A 25,496-nucleotide genomic window follows, 5' to 3' on the forward strand; every position below is an offset into this window, starting at 1 on the left:
GAGCCCTCCCAATGACTTTGCATTCAGAATACTTCTCAATGGGCCCTTTATCACACCATTGTGTCAGTGAGTATGTTTGACTCATTCAAAAAGACTGAGGTGAACAAACATGGAGGAAACAGTTGGTTCTGAATGGTTGCTGAAGTGTCTGAGATCCTTCCCAGTGATACAGAGGATATTGGATTCAGTGGAAATGAAAGAAAATAGAGATTAGATTGGCTAACTTGAGGAGCATGTAAACAAACTACATGAACATCTGGGATCCTGTACTATATTTATTCTTCCTTAATTGGATTCTCTCTTCATAAAAACACCAAAACTGAGCAAAAAACTCCCACACTTGGAGAGAAGATTTGCCCTGAAAGAGTTGTATTTTTCTCTAAGGACATTGCGCAGAACTGATGAACAGATATTGTAGTTATATGCTATGTGCTTTGATGATTTGGCAGCTAAATAATTCAACAGAAAGGTAAACTGAGCATGCTCAGACCGCATCAACAGAGGACACTTTGGAGCCTTGCCCAAAAGAGAAACTGCACTTGATTGTTGTGCTATGACATGAGCTCTTTACACACACCAACAGCTGGTTGGTGTGAACATAGGATTTTTTTTCATTTCAAATGAATAGTTTGACATGTTTGATATTAAGCAGTAAAGCATATTCTTCATTTTACAGTTTGACCTGGCTTCCACACATATGATTAATGCACTTCACCCAACATTATTATATATTTTTTCAATTCCAGATTGAGGCATCCGCTTTAATCCAACTGGTCAAGTTGTATGTGAGGAGGAGTGCATACAGCTTCCTCTTTAGACAAAACCCAGACAGAAAAATATGTTCTGTGCCAATCTACTCCTCCCTGAAGGACACTGAAGCAGTTTTCTTCCTGCTCTGCTAAGGCAGACTAAGAATAGACGTGACTGTCTGCCTGCTATCACACAATGAGCCCATTTACTGTGAAAAAAGAGCTGAAGTCAGACAGGACAGTTCTAACCCAAATACGTGTTTACTGTGAAACTCCATGTGATGTGTTTTCAAACTGAAAGAGTTATCTGATTTATTTTAAGCTCACATTCTTCCAAACAGATATTATGAATCAGGATGGTTTTTTTTTTTACCTGACATCATGGCTCACACATCCTAACGTAATATGCCAGTGGGTACCCTTGAGATTGCATTTCAAACTTTCCCAGTAGAATTTCTTTTTCCTTTTCCTTATTTACAGTTACAGTATTTTTGTGAGGTAAAATCTCATCTTTGGTGTTGAATTTGGTTTTGACAGTCCACTGGGGATGCATGTTTTTTAGGACCATCAGAGTCAAACTTCTTATTTTTCCAAGTCTTCAGTTTATTGGTGATGTGAGCCTGGGGACATGCTAAACTGTGTGTTAGGGTGTTAGCAAGCACACAGCCTACACTGGTATAGACACACAGAGATGCAGCCTGCTAAAGATTTGACCAGAATAAATGTTTTACTTACTTGTTTTTTACCCTTCAGGTTCTTACATTTAGTTCACACTAATCTGAGAAATAAATCTACGCCACAGAATGTGCATTTGACTAGAATTCAGTTCAGTTTTATTTATATAGCGCCAAATCACAACAAATCTCACAACTAGAAATGTTGAAGTTGCACAGTAGCAGCTCAAAATGGCCACATTTTCCTGACGTCTTTTTCTTTGTAATTATCAAGACTCAGATCGTGTCTTTTTTCCATATCTCTCTCACTCATCATCATCATGTATGAAGAAACAAACACGGCATAAAATGTACAGAAAAGAGGCAGAAGAGGAATTAAAGTGTAAGAAGAAGGAGAAAGGGGACAAAGAGAAGTTTACCCATCTGAATGTGACAGTAAATATTGGTTTCAGTCAAGTCAACTCTGCAGGTTGTTTGAGTTTCTCCTCTCTCCTAAGCTGGCCATGAGATAAAGGAGAAGGGGGAGGAGAAAGATAAGAGCGACTGAAGGAGGGCTTCAGAGAAAGAATTGGGTCAGTAAGTTCACCTTTGATACGATGTTTTCCATAAAAAGAACAGTGAAATGTTTCAGTATGTGCAACAAAAACCACCAAACAAGCTTGTTTTTGTTCACAGAAGCTTCATTCCAGATTAAGGTGATTGTTTTGTGATTCAGATGAATGAACCAACATTACCTTACATTCCTGTTCATTTGAAGCAGATTGTGGAGGAAAATGTTCGGAAATGGCAGTTTTGACAGATATATATATTAGATATAAGTGTAAACATCAGTGTATACGTTCTTGGTCTGAATTCAGTGTTGAATTGGTGTCAATGCAGGATAAGTTAATGTAAAGAAGAAAAAAGGAAGAGTAAATGAAGGAAAGCAAACGGGGGGATTTTTCCCATAATTAAATCATAAAATGGTGAATGGGAGTGGAACAGAGGTCTGTTTGTCTAACACTCATAGATGCAGAGGGGAAGGTCAGGGAGAGTGTGGGATGACACAGATTTTTAATTTTTAACAATGCCACAATCAAAATGATTTTGGTTCAATTTGATATCTCAACAATTCTAGTAGAAGATTAAAAAAAAAGAGAAAAGTGAAATAAAACAACGCACAAATGCAAGACCTTTTAAGGTGATAATATCATAATCCATCCATCCATTTTCTATAGCCGCTTAATCCCTCAGTCGGGTCGCGCGGGGGGGCTGGAGCCTATCCCAGCAGTCATCGGGCGAGAGGCGGGGTACACCCTAGACAGGTCGGCAGTCCATCACAGGCCCACACAGAGACAAACCAGACAAACAACAACACACACTCACACTCACTCCTAAGGACAATTTAGAGACACCATTTAACCTAACATGCATGTTTTTGGACGATGGGAGGAAGCCGGAGAACCCAGAGAATAATATCATAGTGATTCTTATTTTCACACAACTCATGATTAATAAAAGCATGGTGATGGATATGATATAGCATTTTCTGACGATAGATCTCTGAAAATGTGACACGCTGTAAAAAAGAAAGCGTCCATCTCAAAAGGCAGATAACGCAAGTGAAACATCATCAGCAATCAGACATAGATGATTTTTGCCAAAAGTCACTTTCAGAAACTACTATGACCACCTGACAGAGAGGTTGTGTTCAAGTGCGGCTGGGACAGCAAGGCAGAAGTCATGTGCGTGTTTCTGTCACTCTTTGGTGCTGCACTTACTGCACCGTTCCAACCATGGGGTGAAACAAATGAATGAGACACCAGCAGCTGTTGGCAAGGATTGAAGTAGTGACCTCGTTACCATCAGCAGGATCCATTCACTGTCCCATCAAAGCAGAAAGAGATTTGTACTGAAGGAGAGCTGCGGCAGCTGGGACTGGATCTGTTGAAGCCAACAGCTGGAGAGCTTCAGCTCCCTGTCTTACGCTCACACTGCAGCACCGAGTGAAAACAGCAGAAGATCGTTATGAGCATCATATGTATGAACTTCATATTTGCATATCTAATAAGCTTTTTCTTCACATAACATCTTAAAACAGGATGATGAGCTGGTGTGAAAAATGTTTTCTTTCTGTTTTTAGATTTTATTATGAGGAGATGGAGAATGTTTAGTTCTACAGTTCCCTGACTGGAGGAGCTCCAGCAACAGTTAAATCGATTTTTCTGTTGTAAAACATGGAAAGCTATCGTTATCAACTCTAACAGCAATAAAATCTTGTTTTTTACCGATTTGAGACATGGGGTCTAACTTTGGACTAATTACCAGATTACAGGTGATCAAAGATTACACTAGCTTGCAACACTGACCTCTGTGTGGATGTAAAGACCAAGTAAAAAGAAAATCTTACTCTTCTTTCTTTTCTAACTTACTGTCAGGTGTATTCTGTGTGTATCTGGACGTTGTGTGATTCATCAATGTTTTATGTAGAAGCTAGAATCTCTATCACTCTCTTCCTCTGGACAACCTTACTCCCTCTCCTCTCTCTTATCTCTTATACTCCTCCTCTTCCTTCTCTCCCACTCTGCTCTGATTATGGAATTTGACCTAGCTGTCTGTTATAGTAAGACATCCACGGAGCACCTCAAAGAAGGAGTGAATCAAGACCATGGAGAAAGTCAGGGTCACGGCAGAGGAAACCTCCCATCTTTCGCCCTCTGTCCTCCCTCTCTGGGCCTTTTTTTCCAGTCTTCCTTCAACTTAAATTCCTCTAAACTCCTCTTTTTTGGTCATTTCCAGCTGTCGATCTACCAGCTGTCTTTTATCTGAAAGAGAAGGAAGCCACTGAACTTTTTAAAAGATTTTTTATGATTGATCACAGATTAGGACTGAAGTACAAGATTTTTGTTCCCTGAATGAAATGTTTTTAAATGTTGAGTTCACTAAGGCCGCTTCAGTTGTGATTCAGTGTGATGTTTAACTTGTTACTTTGAAGCATAAGTCAGCTGATTGGCTGTTAGCAACTGTAGTTGAGTGGTTCCAAACATTCATCACAGTTTCAGATGTTTTGCATCATTTTGTTTTGTGACTGAAATTTTTTTGTAAAATTGTAAAATTGTCTTATAACTGGCGACTTTGAAGCTGACATAAGGCAAACTTTTGGAGCTGCTGTTGTTGAAAGCTTGAGGTATGTTTCTGAGTTGTATTTTTTTCCACAGTTTTATGGAACGCAGCAGATTGCAGCTTTGTACCATCTTTTTTTTCTTGCCGTGACACGCTGGAAATTGCATATTTGTTTTTAACACTATGCAAACCATCGTGAGAACTGAAAGGAAAAGACACTCAGTAATCTTTACATTTCAGGCATGTTTTAAAGGCACTGGCTGAACGTGTATGGACTGGCTGTGTAGATGTATGCAGCTTGTGTCTGTGCATCCTGTGCCTCTGGGCAGTTAAATGCCACCTGGAAAACAGTGTGGTTACAATATCAAGGTGGTAGTTATTGGGAACATGTAGGCTGTCATTAGGTACGGTTCTCTGAAAATATTGGTTTTGTTTTTTTCACTTGCTCTCATTTGGAGGCCTGTTGGCAGTGTGTAGCACCAGGTTCCAGCTTTTTCTGTCTGGGAAAAGACTTGAAGACAAATGTTGAACCTGTTGGCTTCATAAATCATATTTTTTAAGTTATGGATTTTCTATTTTGGTCCTGTTTATCGCTTTAGATTGTTGCACTACATTATTTGAGTAATTTGTTGCAGGCTTACAGGTCACTTTAACTAAGAATGTGGGATATCTCCACCCTTAGCCTGACTTCAGAACCAGGTTTATCTCTGTTTTCAGTATTCATTCATTTAACTCAATCAGGCCTAACTGCTAGTCCTGGGCAAATATGTTAAACACAGTAATATCATTGACAAAAAAGATATGTATACAAGTAGAAAGTCTGAAATGTGAGTAAAGAGAGCTGAGGAATGGCAGTACAGCAACGTTTTTTAAGCCAGGAATTTAACCTGGGTTTAGAACCTCCAGTTATCCATCCACTTTCCGTACCTGCTTTAACCAGTGCAGGGTTTTAGGATGGGGGTTTGCGTGGCCTGTTGCCAGTCCGTTACAGAGGCCAACATAGGGACAAATGAGACAAACGATGCACATCCACACCCACTCCTACAGTCGATTTACAATAACATCCGTGTTTTTTGGACTTTCTCTAAGACGAACCTTTCTAACATCAAGTACCCCCTGCAATTATAACATTGATTTCCAGAGAATGAATAAGCAAATATTTAGCTATTCAACTTTTTAAGAGTGAGAAATTGCTGGTTTTTTAAAAAATTTGTCTTACTAAACTAAAAATTCAGTATTCCCTGCTGTATGTTCTTATTCATTCAAATGATTCCAGCCTTTCTATGTACGAGTAGACTTTTCATTCCCTTCTCTTTTAATGAGCCTGTGGTGCAACACTTTCGGACTTGGCACCATTTGTGTTTCAAGCGTACTAAACCCTTATTAATTTAATTTCATATAAATTGTGTTATTTTCAGCCCTTATAATTCAAGATGACATATTTAAAGAGGCATCTTGTTTTAAACAGTGAAACCTGAGACTGTCATAAAATGTTTTCATGAAATCTAAGAGGAGCTGTAAGAACTATCCCTAAGGAATCCACCGAGGAATTCAGTCTTGGAATTTTCAAGAAAAAAACTACAGATATTTCTTATCTCCTGGAGAGACACGAAGGAGCAGTTACCAATGTTAAGACCTGGGGGCAGATGCAGGGAACTGTGTGCAGTTTCACTAAAAACTGAATACACAATGATAAAAAATGTGCAACTGCCTTTGCTTTGTCTGATTTATTGAGCTGTGAGTATGCTTAATTCATCTTAAACCTGAAACAATACGTACGTGTGATTTCCACTTCCATCTTTAACCACAAAAAGAAGCTGACATACCACAACAATGATGTCACATCTATCTATCTATCTAGATAGATAGATAGATAGATAGATAGATATAGATATAGATATCTACATATATAGATATATAGATAGATTCTATATCTATCTATATATAGATATATAGACATTAGTAGGGCAGTAGCAAAGGAAAGCACAGCACAGGAGAGCACTTAAATTGGTTTGAAATTTGATCAATGAGCCATGCCCTCTGGTAAAAGTCCAAGACACAGCAGCTCCTTTCTAGAGTTACACTTACACAGTGTACAGGGAGTAAATCAGCCTTTCGCTGCATCTATTGAGGATGGTGTGTCTGTGTCACTCCAGCAGCTGCTTCTTAGTCTGGCACCACTGGACACACTCACTGTTGGAAAGCAGGGGATAATAAGTACAGTCAGTGGAAATAGCTTGAATGGAAAGATTAGTGCCAGCAAGGAGTCTTATAGGAACAGTTTTATTACGTTTTAGACATTCATCCTCAGCTAATTTCAGACGGAATGTCACTGAATGTCTGGATGTTAAGGTATTAGTGGCTATAAAATAACAGCTCATAAAAGTTGCTGAAAACTAGTAAAATAACTTCAAGAAGAGACTTATGACGGTTTTACAATCTGGTAGAATATAGTCTTGAGTCCTGTTTTTTTCAGCCTTAACCATTCTGTGCAGAGTGAAATAATGAAGTCTACATCTTCTACATCTTACTGAATTATTTTTCAAATGTCCTCTGAATCTTTAAACTGCAGCCCATGACCACATCTCCATCGGTTTCCTGCCAACTCTATAAAGCACATTTTCTAGCTGTGTATTAAAAAAGCTTGATGGAAGGAATAGTTTCATAAAATGAGTTTATTTTCGCTTGAGGTGTGTTTTCTTGTTTTCATGAAAAAAGAGCTGATGCATGTCGGGGAGATGGAAACATCTGGATTCCAGCTACCAAAACTCTCAAGTGAAAGTGCAAGTTAAGACATCCAAATTCTCAATGACACTGCTCTCATTTACATATTTCACATGTTTTTTGTCCGACGGCCTAATGCATCAGAACTGATTACTGAGAATCAGCACATTAAGACGCCGTGTCCATTCGCTGTTATTTTAAGCATTTCCAGGCTGTTGCTGTGCTCTCATGAAATCCTGATTTTAGGATTTTTAAAAGTCTGCAGCCGGCCCTGCGGCTGGCCCTGATGTCACAGCTCATTAACTCTTTTTCTCTTTTAGCTTGAATACATTGTGTGTTTTCAGGCAGTCATCCATGTCTGAGGAGTGATTCACATGTATAAGATTTTTATCGTTTTATTTTCCAACTGGGAGGAGTTTTCCTTTAAGCCACACAACACTTGATTAGGATCCAGATGATGAAGTTCAGCCACGACATCTTTATCATCTCTTATGAACAGGAGCAGTTTTGTGGTTGTCAGTTTCTTTTTTATTAACCACAGGGTGCTGTATCCACATGTGAGCATAAAGCTGTCCAGAAATGGTGGCTTGGTATAGCTGAAGTGTCCCCACTCTTCCACACTCCATATGTGCCCTGGATGTTTTGTTATATGTGATGTTTCTTATTTCCACATTTACATTACCTGAGGTAATGGGAATGTGGTGCCACCAAGGAATGTGTGTAATTATTAAGCCAGCTTGGGGCCACACACTCACAGACACACGCAGCTGCGTTCCTCAGGCATATGCACTAGGTGTGGTAACCTCAACATGCCTCCACTTCTGTAGAAGCTATCCAAACGTCACTTTAGCTGAGAGGAGAAATAGGTTGGGTTGATGATAGTTTCCCTGCATTATGTGACCAAAAGATGCTGTTTGTTCCTTTAAACTTTGTTTCATTAAGAGCTGGCTTGCCTTTAAATGGCATGTTGTGTGGTCAGAGTGACAAGAGATAAAGAACTATAGAACTATTGTTTAAAGGCCACTGAAATTTGCTGTAATATTTTTAATCCTATGTTGAGATTAAGTTTTAGTTACTGTTGTTTCTTGCTTTTAGTTTTATTTTCCTTTCACTTTGCATTTCTGTCATTCTCGACAGCAGTTTCTCCCTCCATGTTTTGTACCAGTTACCCTGGTAATGGCTGGTTGATTGATGGGTCTACAGGCAATTCAGGGAGGCTGACCTGGGAGGCTGCCGCTAATCCATAAATCCTGTGGAGGTGTGTGTGTGTGATGGGGGAAAAGGGGGCCTTAGGCCATTATTATTCATCATATATGTAGACATATGTTTATAAAAAGAAAAAAAAAAACGGACGATAATGTGAACAGAGGTAGTGCATCAGGGTCAGTGATTAGGTCCAATCTTCTATCCCTTTATTAATTCTCTTTTAAGCCATTTGGATAATTTTTATTGGAACTTTCCAGAACTTTCCAGTTTTGTGTTGTATTCATTTGTGACAATGAATCCCACCTGAATTAGACCGAAGTCAAAGACACAGCTGAGTTTCTTCCGTCATCATAATGTCATTAAACTTGTCAAACATAATGAGTGCCATCATTTATTTGAATCAAAGCATAACAAGCTGCTGGGCAGAAGACATTATATGTAGATATCAGTCTTTTCTGGTTTGTCATTTAACCTCAACTGAAATGAGAAACTTTGAACATTCAGTCAGATAATTGAAGTTGTGCAGCTGCTTTTCAGCCCTGGTGACTTTAGGTGTCTGTCAAAGAAATCTTTTTCATTGATGCCTGCTGGGGTTTCCAGGGTGACTGTGGTAGATCCATGGGAATTATCCTGGGTTTTTTCTCTCTTGGCATCCATGTTTGATAAATTGACACATTAAAGTGCACATATCATCACATCCTATAGATATAGAGGGGGAAATGTGCTTGTGGACTTTGCTGAAGTTCATATAAATGTGTGAGATTTAAGAAAAGTTTAAGAAAAGATCCATTAAGTTTCCGTTCAGAGAAAAGCAGTGAAAAGATGTGCAGATGTATTTACACATATCAAGTCGAAAAGCTGTGCACAGAAAATGGCATGACTGAAAGTGGTTTTTCTCTTGGCTTGGTGGAACTCTGTTCTCTGTTAGTCAGAGTTACAAAGTAAACTCCTGCAGAGTTCCTCAACCTTCGCCCTGCAGCAACTCAGGGCAGAAGTTGGAAGCAGAGCAACTGATTTCCCGCCACGTTAAGTCGTGTGTTTTTGCTTTGAAATTTCTTGGGTTAAAAGGATCTCCGCCAGACTTTAGGTTACTCCCTGAGCAGGTCAGACTTTAACCCTGGAATCAGAAGAATGCCGTTCAATATCTTTTTCCCCAGAGGGACATGTAGAGGCCTGACGTTCTGTTTCCTGTCCTTTAACTCTTTCCCTCACACACATGCATTGGTGCCGTATTTACTAAAGCATTCTCATCTCTTTTAGGGAGATGTAGATAGAGGCAACCAAAGTGACACTAATTTCACAAGACTTTGCCATTAAGACCTTAAGGCCACTCCTCTGAAGCTTTGTGTTAAAACGGCCCAAATGAATGGACAGAAGAAGGTGCATAAATTATACCGGTGTCTTTGGTCAGGAAAAGAACAGGCTGCATTCATACTACCCGCAGTGATGGAGTAGTTTTTGTTTCTGAAGGTCTTTGTGTGTTTGGATTTCCTTGTTTGTGTATTAGCTAACTGCCATCACCTGTGTCAAAGAGGAAATCTGTAGATCATAGACCTTATTCCAGAGATGGAGGATCAAAGAGAGCGAAATGTTTAACTTGTTTTTGCACAGGAGCAGATTTCTGCAGCTCAGACTTAGTGGTTGCTTTAGGTAGAATCTTTCTTGTCATACTCAAACTTACCACAGGTTAAATCTAATGTGTTTTTATAGGAGAAGTCTTTTTAAAGCATATATATGCCTCTGATGAAGGGGAGCGAGTTGTGGAATGAATAACATGTAAGAAAAGTGTCTCATTGGATTTAAACCAAGCATTATAGCATTTTTGTCTTCCATATAGATGATGTGTCATATCAGTCATCTTTATGCACCTCTTTGCACAAGCTTGACTCCCACACTTAGTACTGAATGGATGTGTGTAGTCACTTATGAATCAAAGTGGAAATGAAACAGAAAAAGGACTTTTTCTTCTTCATGAATAACAGAAGGCATAGGAATAGTTTTGTGTGTAGCCATTAAGCATCTGACCCGGATGTTTTCAGTTAAATTCAATTCACAGTCCAAAAAATATCTCTTTCCCAAATATGTTGCTTTCTCTTCACTTGTAAAGGAAACACACCTTCAAAAATAATTATTAGTTATCAGTACACTCATTTTTGTTGCATGCATGTATAATCAAAATCAACAGCTAAACAGAACCACCAGCACGGCATATATTTAATCACACACTGAGGAGCAGACTGTAATTAGTTCTAATGTTATTATATGTGTCATTGTGTTATTTCACTGTGTGCTGTTTCAACTGGGGAGCAATTTCAAGGTCGGACAGACAAAGCAGTGCAGCTGAAATACTCATGAGGACAGTTTGTCATCACAGTCTAACCAGCGTCAGGGCCTTTCAGGAAATGAGCAAAGGATGACAAGTGAATGAGCAAAGGCCACAGCCAACCTGAAAGCAGAGAGCGCAACTTACTGTGGGATATTTGAACATCTGCTGCTCATTAGGAATGAGCTTTTCGACAGTAACATAACATGTAACAGGACGTAGTAGATCAGAGGTAATGTAGTTGGTTTTGACGTGATTTCTCCTCACAGGGGAGAACTTTTACAGGTCAATTGTTCAGGTCGCTGAAGCGGACGATTGGTTTTATGAGAGACAAGCAGCTGGCTGTTCCCTTTTCACTTTAGTTTTCTGGTTTTGATTAGCTTGTCTTGTATCCTCTTGTATTACCCCCACTATCCTTAGTCCTATTAGTTTTAGTTTTTTCATATCCTTTCCAAGTTATCCTTTCTTCACTTTCCTTTTCTTTTTTATCTAGTCTTTTCTCTTGTTTTTGGCTTGAATTTCCTTTCATTACCTCATTCTTTCCTTTGTGCCCTGGTCAGTCATTTCTTATTTTCGTCATTGTTTCTTTCAGTTTTCTCTCTCTGGTCCCTTCGTCGTCCTTTCCTTTCAGTTTTTCTTCTTTTAGATAAAGTCCAGTAGAATTGACCTGAACAGTTCATGTTCAAATGAAACAGTCCATAAAACCATTGATGATGCCTTCATAACCAGTTGTCCAGTACAGTCATTTTAATTGCTTTTTTTTATCTGTCTATGCAGCTCTTTCATGTGGCCTACGTGTTGATTAAATTTGCAAACTCTCCCCGTCCGGACCTCTGGGTTTTAGAGAGATCTACTGACTTTGGGCAGACCTACCAACCCTGGCAATACTTTGCCTGTAAGTACAACTTCACAAATATGTTCACTTATAATGACATACACACTGTTCACATGTTTGAGTCCAAATGTAAAATATTAAGACTAAAACAAGTTGAATTCCATGAGTATCACTTCATGCTTTCCTAATCCCCCTCAGGGTTGGGTTTGAGTCCATCTTTAATCTCTGTATTAAGCAGCGTCCCTGAGGGCAGGCAGCTGGAGGGTTTATTACATCACAGAGCCATCACATGATTGGCTGGGCAGTTGTCAGTTCAGGTGGGCTGGAGGGGGATTCCAGGAATGTGTGACGACAGGTCGCAGCTTGGAGCCTAGTTAAAAGAGGCAGAAGCCGAGTCTATATGTTTGCCATTACATGTATGCCATACCTGTATATGAAAGCGTGTGTGCAGTGGGTGCAAGTGATGAAGAAGTTCACCAAGAAAATCCAAAACCTGAGCCCAAAAGTGGCCCAAATTCTTCATTGCTGCACTATGTGAATATTTGGCAAGCTGTGGCCTACAGCTGACGCGATGGTTGCTCACTGTCCCGTCCCACAATGCCAAAATCCATGCACGGCCAGCAGACACACAAGATTTTTCTCATTCTTGTGATTACTGTGCCAGAAATGTTTTCAGTACATCTTTAAGACCTACCTTGGTCAGTTTTCATCTATTCCTCTTACCTAAAATTTTGCAAGGGTCTGTCAGTGAGGTGGAAATAAGCGGAAATGGTCATAAGTCAGAACTATCCAAATCACACAGAACACTCACAAAACCAAAAATGAGATGTTTCCAAAGAGAGAAAAAAGAGAAAACATTGAGCAGAAACAAGTCAGAATAAACTGGGAGTTCATTTTTGGACCACATTTCTAACCAGCTATAATGCCATTACCATGAAATAATTTAGATTCATTGTTGAGAAGAAAGTTAATAATCAGTTTAAAGGCATTTCTAAAAATAAACATTTTGCACCTTCAGACAAAGAGGTGTCCACACAGCATGGACCTACACCGATCACCATAACATTGAAATGCACCTGCCTAATATTGAGTAGAACCTCCTCATATTGCCAAAATTCCAGTCAGGGCAGGGACAAAGAACATCTGAAGGTGTCCTGGAGGGTCTGCCACCAAGACGCTAGCGATGGAGTCGTCAGGTCATGTGTGTTGTAGGGAGGGGCCCTCTGGAGCGAGCTTTCTTCCCACAGATCCCACGAGACGCTACGTGAACACCTGCGGCGCACATTCTGACTGCAGCGTTGCAAAGGGAAACTGAGCTTCTGCAACAACAGTTGTACAGTCACACGGAGGACAGGAGAGCCCTCAAAGCTGTACATGTCAGAGCTATTTGAGCTGCTGACTCACTTGCACAAAAACACGACCCATAAAGTGGGAGTCTTGACATTTTAAAATCACCCTTTGTTATTTAGTTTTGGTTGCCTTACCTACGGTTTGTAGAGGCACTGAGAGTAAGCGGCTTAAAGCGGCTTGATGGGATTTTTGCAGCTGGTCCTGTTGCTGGTGTATTTATGTTAACGTGTAAGTAGATTTCTGCTTTCAGAGCTCAAATATTAGACAAGAGAGTATTTCTTCAAATACTGATGATTTTTCCATTATGATTATCACAGAAAAGCACCTCTTTAATCTGGCACTTAATGTGACCATAAGAGCTGCTGGAACCGTTGAGGGCCTTGGTGGAGAGGAAGAACCAAAACATGACTGCACTTTTTGTAATACTTTTAAAACTGGGTTTGCTTAATACTTTAAAAGACTAATCAAAACCAGACGGGGGCCTATTCCAGCTGTAATTGGGCGAGAGGCATTGCCTAAAAGACATTGTCAAGCAGTACATTGGCGAACAGTCTGAGCGATGGGAGAAGTGGATCCCAGAGTACCAGTTAAGGTAGAAGTGTAAAGATGCGTGTAAGTCATTGTGAGGCAGAAAGAGATTTTTTTGATTGACAAAAAAAGAAAAAGGGTTAGGGTAGGGACGGTTGGGTGAAACGCATGCTAATAGCTAATCATCTGGCCTCGAAAAAAGCATTGAACATTGGGGAACACACAAATATTTTTACAAATATGTGGATCTGAATTCATATAGAATACAGAATTCTTCTCTCTTTTCTCTTGTGTCTGTGTGTAGCCTCTAAGACAGACTGTATAGAGCGTTTTGGACAGAGAACTATAGAAAGAATCAACAATGATGATGACGTTATCTGCACCACTGAATACTCCCGTATAGTGCCACTGGAAAATGGAGAGGTGAGTTTGTTTACATATAAAATACTTTAGCATCTCTGGCCATAGCTGTACACCAGAAACAAGCAATATCGCTATTTTGAAGTCAATGCCACTTAATTCAGACTTTTTAAGGGTAATAGTTTGCTGTTTTTGTTGTATTCTAGTCGTCACATTGAACATTTGCATGGTCAGGGTTCACAAGACATGGAATGCAGCACTTTGTCGGTTGGCAGCTGGACATTTAACATGTTCAGTGTCTTTCAGCACTGATTAATGGCAGATGAGTTAAGAGGTATTTGACCTTCATTTAGCAAACCTTGCAGATGGAATGTGTCACATGCTCTTCTCTGGTACACTTTAGAGGTTTCTGAGCCGTCTCTGGGTAATTTATGGCAGTAACTAAATTGTGCTTCCTTAACAACATCAGAACATCGTCAGTATGGAAGCAGGAGGAGATATGTGGCAAGTCAGATTTCCCAAACTGAAACAATGTGTTAAAATAGATTTTTCTCCTTTGGGAATCATTTCTGAATTCTACAAAATAAGAATCCTGATACTTATGTCAGTCCTATTATGAATATACCATTACATATGAAATTTCCTTTAATGTTAAACCAATAATGGTCATATTTATTTACCTGCCAGTGAACTGATGATTTTTTGCACTCCCACCCATCTCTCAGATTGTGGTGTCCCTGGTTAACGGTCGACCTGGGGCATTGAATTTCTCCTACTCACCAGTGCTGAGGGACTTCACCAAGGCCACCAATATCAGGCTCCGGTTCATGGGAACAAACACACTTCTGGGGCACCTGATGGGCAAGGCGCTCCGTGATCCCACCGTCACCCGTAGGGTAAGGCATCACAGCTAGCCAAACACCACGTCACCAAGTCACTCATGTAGCTCTGATATCTTGATTTTTTTGTGATTAAGAGACTCTAAAAGTTGCTTGTAATGCTATTGTCCGCTGTTTGTATCTACAAGGCTTTTTTGAATGAATGTTAGCAGTTAGATTTATGAGTTCTTGAACTCTTGATATCCTTGTTGAAATTCTGATTTATTTCTTTAATTCAGGCTGCATACCTATAAATTACATGCTAATTTTGTTGGGGTAACATTGCAGCAACAGACAGAGAAATATGCCCATGTCTTGTGAGTCATACTATACACAGTTATGAAAACTTTCAGTCAGAAATATGTGATGTCAATAAACTTAAAGAAATGGTTAGACCACTTTGTGAGTTTCTCTTCAGGCAAGAGAGCTAATTTGTACATTCTTGAAATGTCATTGAGTTCCTTGAATGAATTTCTGAAAATATTTAACACAAAAAAAATGCTCCCAGTAGCACTTATTGAATTTCTACCTCATGGTACGTTAACATTGCAAGCAAGAACGGCCTTCTCCAGACAGATAGTATTCCTTAAAACATTCACGATAATAAGCTGGGTTCTGTTGATTTCTTCTAGTATTACTACAGCATCAAAGACATCAGTATTGGAGGACGTTGTGTGTGTAACGGACACGCTGAGGCCTGCGACGCCAAGGACCCTACTGACCCCTACAAGTGAGACAGAAGTTTTAAATCAGTTTTTAAAAATTTTTTTAGTAAATGAACAACATAGATGTCTATATACAGTAGTTGCTCACACACACACACACACACACACACACAGAATCAGTACGCTGTCATCACTCAAGAAATGTCAGCAAACATAGCAGCTTAAAAAAATTGATTAATGTTATGTGGTGACTCAATGACATCTGCCTGTTCTTGCAGGAAGCAGATTACAAAACTTGGTGCTCCAAGCTATGATATGAAGCTTTGGGGTTCCATTTGTGGTTTCTGTTTGTGCCAGTCATGTTTGCCTTGTTTTGGATGACATGTACCTGCATACCTGTGATGCAAATAAGATACAGGATTTGTTCCAACATGTGGGCCTGCAGGCAGATGGCTGAAAAGGCAAGTCAATAGTGTAAGTTCATGATATGAAGAAGGACAAATCCGTTTATTTTGTAAGTAAGTGAACGTTTTAAGGTAGTAGAGACTCTGGGTTTTTGTGAATGTGATGTATGATGTCAGTCCCATGCTGTGAGTGTTCAGTTCGTGCACAATACTTTGTCCTTTCCATTTTTGTTTTCCATTCAATGGTATGACTCAATTTATCTGTACTCATGTGTGGTACCTACTTTATTTTCCTCTCCAGATAGTTTTCCAACCATGTAAAAGTGCCAGTGAATTCAGCTCTTTTGCAGAGGCATTGTTGGTATGTTTACATGATTCTGTGAAACAAAACAGAGGTATGCAGTGTTTTATGTCATGCTTTAGTATCTGTCCAGCTTACATGGAACCTCCACCGAGGTGCTTATCAAAGAATTACCAGCTACTTTTCTGCTATGGAAACCACGTGAAGAAAATCAAATCATGTTAGGCCATACAAAGGAGTGGAGAAGAGGCAGGTATGTTATGTCAGGAGATAATAAGCCAGTTACGATAAAGAAAAATAGCAGCTTTATTAAGACAGAATATACAGTACAAAGATTGTTTCAGCACAAAGTCAATAATTCCTCACTATATCCAGCTGGACCTTTGACACGTGACAATACGCCCCTCCTGCCTTTGGTTTCTCCCTTTTCACTGTCCACAAGTAAAAGCTTAATTTGCATAGAATAGATATGAAAGTCAGACTTCAGCAACCCCCAAACCTAAAGATAATACATTTCCAATCATGAATTGGATAAAAGCAACAACATGTCAGTTACACTGAATTTTAGTTTTTAAGTTTAAGTACCTTCAATATATGAAGAAAGATGACTATTTTAGATATTAAAACCCCTCTATATGCAGGGGGTACAATATGATTCAGGGATGATAAGCAGAATGACTGAGTGGGATTGCTTTGTTAGGAACACATTTGTTGATGAATATATATTATAATAATATATATTTTAGCTTCGTTCTAATGTACGTATCATGTGATCTAAGTTGTCACTTACACATTACACACATTATGAGACCGCTGTAGCAATAAATGAAGCAAAAGATTGTGCTGGCTGTATAAGCTATTAGCATTCTGCATTAGTTTTAGTTCATATTTCAGTGTTACACTTTCTCTTCATCCTCATGTTAGATAAAGTAGCAGAAATGCAGAGCAAGAGTAGGAAGAGCCCAACAAGAAACAAGCTGTGATGCTGAAAACTACAGAGGAAGACTTACTTTCTGATTGTAGTCTGCATCTTTAAAGTCTGTTTTTATTTTTGAGGCAAGGTGGAACTTGTTTTGAAACACAAGGATGTGCTGCGGACTGTGTGTGTGAGAATTTCCAGATAAGTGTATGTTTCTGAGAGGTGGAAGTGGAAAGTCTATGACTGATTTAATAGTATGTTTGAATCTATGTTGTCTGTGTGGACTCAATGAGTATATAAACTGATGCTTATTTCCTCAGTAATGTGTGTGTTTGCCTGCAGGCTGTGGATTTTCCCGTAAGCCATTTTTACTCCATCAAATCAGCTACGAGTCATATATGCCTGTACCCACTCTTAGACACACGCACACATGCACGCACCCACACACGCACATATGTTTGAATGCATTTGCCTATTTGTTTTCCTTGTGCTGGATTCCTTTGTAACTAAGAAACTGAATTGCACAGACTTTGTGAATGCATCTGGAGAAAGTCTTGTGCAAAGTCAATGACTCAGCGCTCATCTAAAATCACTCTCGTTATATAGATGATAAACGATAATAGATCATAAAAACTATGATGAGCATTAGATGTACAGGCACTGCTTATCTGATGCATTTGAACTGTGACCCTAACATCTTGGTGCTGCTTTCATTGAGAGTCGATAAAGACATCCAGGTGGTTCTGCCTTATGTTGCTATCCTTTAGGACAGAATATTACCTGATGACAATATGCAATCAGAGGAGTATCCTGGACACTTGGAAACGATAGGTTGATATTACCACCCTTAGTTGCCCATAAGTAACACTTTCAATGTTTTTATTAAGAAGCTAATTTGAGGGACGTGTAAGGAAATGGGAAACTTCATGCTAGCTGCACAAGGGTGCTGTAGACCATTCTATGTGGAGTGTGCATGCTCTGGATCTGGATGGATGGATGGATGGATGGATGGATGGATGGATGGATGAATGGATGGATGGATGGATGGATGGATGGATGGATGGATGGATGGATGGATGGGTGAATGGATGGATGATGGATGAATGTATGGATGGATAGAAGCATGGATGGATGGATGGGTGGATGAATGGATGGATGGAAGGATGGATGAATGGAAGGATGGATGGGTGAATGGATGGATGGGTGGATGGATGGATGGATGAATGGATGGATGGATGGATGGAAGAATGGAAGGATGGATGGGTGAATGGATGGATGGATGGATGAATGGCTGCATGGATGGATGGATGGATGAATGGATGGATGGAAGGATGGATGGGTGAATGGATGGATGGATGGATGAATGTATGGATGGATAGAAGCATGGATGGATGGATGAATGGATGCGTGGATGAAGGATGGATGGATGGATGAATGAATGGATGGATGGATGAATGGATGCATGGATGAAGGATGGATGGATGGATGGAAGGATGGATGAATGAATGGATGGATGGGTGGATGGATGGATGGATGGATGGCTGAATGGATGGATGAATGGATGCATGGATGATGGATGGATGGATGGGTGAATGGATGAGTGAATGGATGGATGATGGATGAATGTATGGATGGATAGAAGCATGGATGGATGGATGGATGGATGGATGGGTGGATGAATGAATGGATGGATGAATGGATGGATGGAAGGATGGATGAATGGATGCATGGATGAAGGATGGATGAATGGGTGGATGAATGGATGGATGGAAGGATGGATGAATGGATGGATGGATGGGTGGATGGATGAATGGATGGATGGATGGATGGATGAATGGATGCATGGATGATGGATGGATGGATGGATGGATGGAAGGATGGATGAATGGATGCATGGAATAAGGATGGATGGATGGGTGGGTGGATGGATGAATGGATGGATGGATGGATGGATGGATGGATGGAAGGATGGATGGATGGATGGAAAGATGGAAGGATGGATGGGTGAATGCTGTAACCAGATTTAAAGAGTTGATTTCATCATCCTTTTCTTCACTGCCATGTGCTGATATGACAGAGGACGGCTACCTAAATTTTACTCCAGTAGAACTTGACTCTCTTGTTGACAGCACTATAGCTTCAATGCGTACAACACTGGACAATGTTGCCCCTCTGAAAAGGAAGGTAATCAGTCAGAAGAGGTTGGCTCCTTGGTATAATTCACAGCTGCGTGTGTTAAAGCAGACTGCAAGAAAGCTGGAGAGACAGTGGCGTTCCTCTAATTTAGAAGAGTCTCAATTAGTCTGGAAAGATAGTTTAATAACGTATAAGAAAGCACTTCGTAAAGCTAGAACTGCTTATTATTCATTATTGATAGAAGAGAATAAGAATAATCCCAGGTTTCTTTTCAGCACTGTTGCCAGGCTGACAAAGAGTCCGAGCTCTGTTGAGCCATGTATTCCTTTAACTCTCAGCAGTGATGATTTCATGAGATTCTTCATCAATAAAATTGTTTCTATCAGAGAGAAGATTAATGGAATCCTTCCCATTATTATCACTGATGTATCATCAAGTAGAGCAGCTTTAGAAGTATCTTTCGAACCTGAATTGTATTTAGACAGCTTCTGTCCAGTTGATCTTTCTGAGCTAACAACAGCAATAGTCTCTTCTAAACCATCAACTTGTTAGACCCAATCCCAACCAGACTGTTTAAGGAAGTTTTCCCCTTAATTGACACTTCCATATTGGATTTGATCAATCGGTCTTTGTTGATAGGATATGTACCTCAGACTTTTAAGGTTGCTGTAATTAAACCTTTACTTAAAAAACCTACTCTTGATTCAGAAGTGTTGGCTAATTATTGACCTATATCCAATCTCCCTTTTTTGTCTAAAGTTCTTGAAAAAATAGTTGCAGTTCAACTTTGTGATCATTTACATAGAAATAATCTGTTTGAAGAGTTTCAGTCAGGATTCAGAGTGCATCATAGTACAGAAACAGCACTGGTGAAAGTTACCAATGATCTCCTGTTAGCTTCTGATAGCGGACTTGTTTCTGTGCTTGTCCTGTTGGATCTCAGTGCTGCATTTGATACGATCGATCACAGCATTCTGTTACAGAGACTTGAACATGTTATTGGGATTAAAGAAACTGCATTAGGCTGGTTTAAGTCATATTTATCTGATAGATTCCAGTTTGTTCTTGTAAATGAAGAATCTTCCTCACACGTTGGAGTAAGTCATGGAGTTCCTCAGGGTTCTGTGCTTGGACCGATTCTTTTTACTTTATACATGCTTCCATTAGGTAACATTATCAGACAGCATGGCATAAATTTCCATTGTTATGCTGATGATACTCAGCTGTACTTATCTGTGAAACCAGATGAAACCAATAGGTTGGTCAGACTACAAGCCTGTCTTAAAGACATAAAGACCTGGATGACTCAGAACTGTCTGCTTTTAAATTCAGACAAAACTGAAGTTGTTCTCTTTGGACCTGAGCGCTTCAGGGAGAAATTGTCTAGTTATATAGTTACTCTAGATGGTATTTCCTTGGCTTCTAGTTCTACAGTGAGGAACCTTGGAGTTATTTTTTACCAGAATTTATCATTTGATGCACATATAAAACTGGTTTCTAGGACTGCCTTCTTTCACCTTCGTAATATTGCTAAAATCAGGAACATCCTGTCTCAGGGTGATGCAGAGAAACTAGTTCATGCATTTGTTACTTCAAGATTGGACTACTGTAATTCCTTATTATTGGGCTGTCCCATATATTCTCTGAAAAGCCTCCAGCTGATCCAAAATGCTGCAGCCAGAGGCGGATGGATAGATGGATGGATGGAAGGATGAATGGGTGAATGGATGGATGGGTGGATGGATGGATGGATGGATAGATGGATGGATGGATGAATGTATGGATGGATAGAAGCATGGATGGATGGATGAATGGATGCGTGGATGAAGGATGGATGGATGGATAGATGGATGGATGGATGAATGAATGGATGGATGGATGAATGGATGGATGGATGGAAGGATGGATGAATGGATGCATGGATGAAGGATGGATGAATGGATGGATGGGTGCATGGATGAATGGATGGATGGATGGAAGGATGGATGAATGAATGGATGCATGGATGGATGAATGGATGGATGGATGGATGGATGGACGGATGAGTGGACAGATGGACGGAAGCATGAATGGATGGATGAATGGATGGATGGATGGATGGGTGGGTGGGTGGATGGATGAATGGATGGGTGGATGGATGGAAGGATGGATGAATGAATGAATGGATGGGTGGATGGATGGATGGATGGATGGATGGATGGATGAATGGATTGATAGAAGCATGGCTGGGTGGATGGATGGATGGACGGATGGATGTATTTATGGATGGATGGATGGATGGATGGATGGATGAATGTATGGATGGATAGAAGCATGGATGGATGGATGAATGGATGCGTGGATGAAGGATGGATGGATGGATAGATGGATGGATGGATGAATGAATGGATGGATGGATGAATGGATGGATGGATGGAAGGATGGATGAATGGATGCATGGATGAAGGATGGATGAATGGATGGATGGGTGCATGGATGAATGGATGGATGGATGGAAGGATGGATGAATGAATGGATGCATGGATGGATGAATGGATGGATGGATGGATGGACGGATGAGTGGACAGATGGACGGAAGCATGAATGGATGGATGAATGGATGGATGGATGGATGGGTGGGTGGGTGGATGGATGAATGGATGGGTGGATGGATGGAAGGATGGATGAATGAATGAATGGATGGGTGGATGGATGGATGGATGGATGGATGAATGAATGGATTGATAGAAGCATGGCTGGGTGGATGGATGGATGGACGGATGGATGTATTTATGGATGGATGGATGGATGGATGGATGGACGGACGGACGGACAAATGGATGGGTGGATGGATGGATGGATGGATGGATGGATGGATGGATGGATGGATGGATGGACGGACGGACAGATGGACACACAAATGGATGGATGGATGGGTAGGTGGGTGGATGGATGGATGGATGGATGGATGGATGGATGGATGGATGGATGGACGGACGGACGGACGGACACACAAATGGATGCATGGATGGGTGGATGGATGGATGGATTGATTGATTTATCTTGGAACTCATAGTTTGTTTCTAATGTTTACATCATTGTAAGTTTGTACTTTTAACTTTAGTAAAAAGTTTTTGAAGCGTTGTTTGTTCTAATGACTGAATCAGGATGCTCTTATCTGTCCAAGACTTTAATAACACCAATCAGTTGTGTAATATGATGGCAGTTTCCTTTCCTTTCTCTGTAATTTTTATCATTAGGTATTTTATTGTGATTAATACACATTCAACATAAATTGTTGGAACATAGAAATATATATATATATATTTTACAAAATAAGTAGTACTCTACATTTACTACTTATGTAGAAAATTTAATTAGTGTTTTTGTCTTTGATTCTGAGTCAAATGGCTCAAATTAAATAGCCTCAAAATGAAAAATCAGTTGCAGTTGCTGGTTGATTATGGTTGACAGCACTGTTTTTTAACCATAAAAAAACATATTAAAAAAAAAAGAATCCAGATAAGAATCAAGACAGTCTATCAATTTTACACACTTTCATTCAAAGAGAATTCCTCATACAAAAAAGAAAAAAAGTCAGTAACTCAAAGCTTACTAAAAAAGTGCTCAGATAAAACAGGGTTATGAGGACATACTAGTCATGTTTCCATCCAAAAGTGATTCGAATCATTGGGAAATGCGCATTAAAAGAAATTTGAATCGTGTGTTTCCATCAAAAGTACGGACTTTGGTGAAAACTACTGAAAACTTGCGCAAGTTTTCTGCAGGTTGGCATGACAACCAGCCTGTAAACGTTTTACCGGCTTCCCGACCCGGAGTTCTTGATATATGCTGGCATTTCTCTGCTGTTTACTGTCAAGGATAGCGGTAATGCCACAACTTCTTCCTCCGTCCACACAAACCTTCCGTTGTCTGCCAAGTTTGTTGTGTTCTGAGTGACCCGCCAACCCCGCCAGCAGTTGGGGTGAAAGTGCGCTACATCAGACTTGATGCGAACACAGCTGTTTCCACCCCTTTTGAATCAATCAAAACCCGGCGCTAGTGAGTGTATTTTCATTTGTGCGAATCAGAGATTTTAATTCGAAATATGGCGTTTCCATCATAATTTTCCCATGCGATACTTCTCCATGCACATCTAAACAGGCTGATGGAGACGCACATATTGTTAATTGTTTAATGTCGGAACAATTCAGGAACAAGATAGATAGAGATTTGGCTTAAGAGAGTTCTTTGTACATCTTGAGAAAAGCCTATTGAGTCTAAAATAGGATTAAAGGCAATATTTAGGCTTTCGTTTTCACCATCTACGCAAATCTTAAAGTCACCCTCTACAATAACTTTATCTGTACTCAGCACTAACTGAGATAAAGCACAAGATTTTGATGGATTTTAAACGGAAAGTGAGATTAAAGGCCAGAAACACAACTGCTGTCACCTACACAGAAGATCTGGAACCAAGTTTGGACCATGAACTCACAAGTAACTGGGTGGGCCGACATCATAATCCTGTGGATTAAGAGTGGGATGTCACTGAAGTTCATATGTGTATAAAGGCAGATGAGCGAATACCTTTAGCAACGTAGTGTATCTAGATATGAGCGTTGCCTAATCCAGAGTGCTGTCTCTCCTAATCAGACCAGATTGTTTTCCAAATAGTTTGCCCGTTATATATGTAGCCCATGAGGCTTGCTGAACACCACCTGGACAATCATTGGCTATGGGACATCATGCAACGAAACATGTCATCACTGGTCAGATTTGTTGGAGATGCTGAGCTTCATGTTGCCCTCTACATGCTCTTTGGTTTGTGATTGTATGTATGACGGAGGGAAAGCAGTTTGACTGTTGTGTGTATTAGTAAATGAGAAACACATTCCAAGCATCGCCTTCACTCACTTCATCACAAAGCATTATGTGGCCTTTTAACTCCAAATTGTTGAGTTTCTCTCATTCACGAGGATTTTAGCTGTGCAGCTGCAGGTCATACCACTCAGTTACCTGCTGCCTTTAAACACAGACCTCCAGTCAGCAGACGAACTGTCATCTTTAGATGTCACCTTCTAGATTTAACAGCATTAAACAAAGTCCGGGATTTATGTAAGGTCTCAGATTAAGCAAAAGCTCACTGCTTTACATTCCTTTACTCTGACACAAACCAGACAGTGTATCTCCAAACGCTCTATGCAGTCAGCAAAGATTTATTTGAAATTCTTGCTGTTTTTCCATCAGTCAAACACCTGCCAGCATTAAACAAGTGTCAGTGTAATCAGGCCTGTATTCCTAAACTGTACTGTCAACCTTTGTTCATCTCATTTGAGAACATTTGAAACATTTGGATAAAAATATAAACCACATCGCGAAGGAAAGTCCACATGCCTGTTCTAGTCCTCTAAATGTTTATGATACAGGAATTCCACCTAAGTTACATCTTTGTGTCCACTTCATTATCTCTGTGATAATTGTTTGACTGTCAGCAACAAAGCAGATACTATTTAAAAGCGTCTTTAAACAGTCTGTGAGGCTTCATTTTATGATGATAGCATTTTTTTCCCATGAAGTTCAACCATCCTTTCATGAGTGACTTCATCAGATGAGTCATAGGTGAATAACTGTTCCTCTTCAAAGGTTCATACTGATCTTTGGTTGAAAAAAAGAAAAGAAAAAAAGCCATCTGCACCGTTTTTTAGCAAAGCATGTCTGGATTGTAGCTGACGATGAATAATTTTCGAAGGTGAGGGGTCTATCAGCAGCTCTGCCTCCACCTCGTACTGTAGCATATGTAGGATGGAGCAAATTTGACAAAATTGACAGGTTGCACCGAAACTTGTCTTCACTCCAATCTCCCGTCCAGAGCGTGCCTGTGGCGACTGTGGAAAGGAACGACTCCCTTTTAACAGGAAGAAACCTCTGGCAGAACCAGACTCAGGAAGGGTGGCCATCCGCCTCGACCAGCTGGGGTTTGAGAAGACAGAAAAGAGGGAAAAGAGGGGGGAAAAACACCATAATGCCATTCAAAGGATATCTGTTGGAACAGGGAAACACAAGTTAATAACCACAATAATGTACATAATATCATTTGAGAAATTAAACAGGGGGAAAAAGAGAGCAAAGGGAGGAAAGGTGTGACAGATGAGGTCCCCCAGCAGTCTAAGCCTATAGCAGCTTAACTATGGGATGTTTCAGGATTACCTGAGCCATCCCTAACTATAAGCTTTATCAAAAAGGAAAGTTTTAAGCCTAATCTTAAAAGTGGAAAGGGTGTCTGCTTCCCGGACATTTACTGGCAGCTTATTCCACAAGAGAGGGGCCTGATAACTGAAGGCTCTGCCTCCCATTCTACTT

The 25,496-nt window shown here is 40.1% G+C and overlaps 1 protein-coding gene across 1 annotated transcript in view; it reads left to right on the forward strand.

Moving 5' to 3' along the window:
* lama5 (laminin, alpha 5) overlaps positions 1–25,496 on the forward strand; it is a 110,334-nt gene that overhangs the window by 19,608 nt on the left and 65,230 nt on the right. Inside the window, exons 3-6 of the mRNA XM_072367894.1 lie at positions 11,556–11,673; positions 13,796–13,914; positions 14,577–14,747; positions 15,362–15,459. Of these exons, the coding sequence (XP_072223995.1) occupies positions 11,556–11,673; positions 13,796–13,914; positions 14,577–14,747; positions 15,362–15,459 (506 nt within the window). The remainder of the gene's footprint in view (positions 1–11,555; positions 11,674–13,795; positions 13,915–14,576; positions 14,748–15,361; positions 15,460–25,496) is intronic.

Source organism: Leuresthes tenuis, unplaced genomic scaffold (genome assembly GCF_036924035.1).
Source record: "Leuresthes tenuis unplaced genomic scaffold, fLeuTen1.0.hap1 SCAF_16, whole genome shotgun sequence".
NCBI lineage: Eukaryota > Metazoa > Chordata > Actinopteri > Atheriniformes > Atherinopsidae > Leuresthes > Leuresthes tenuis.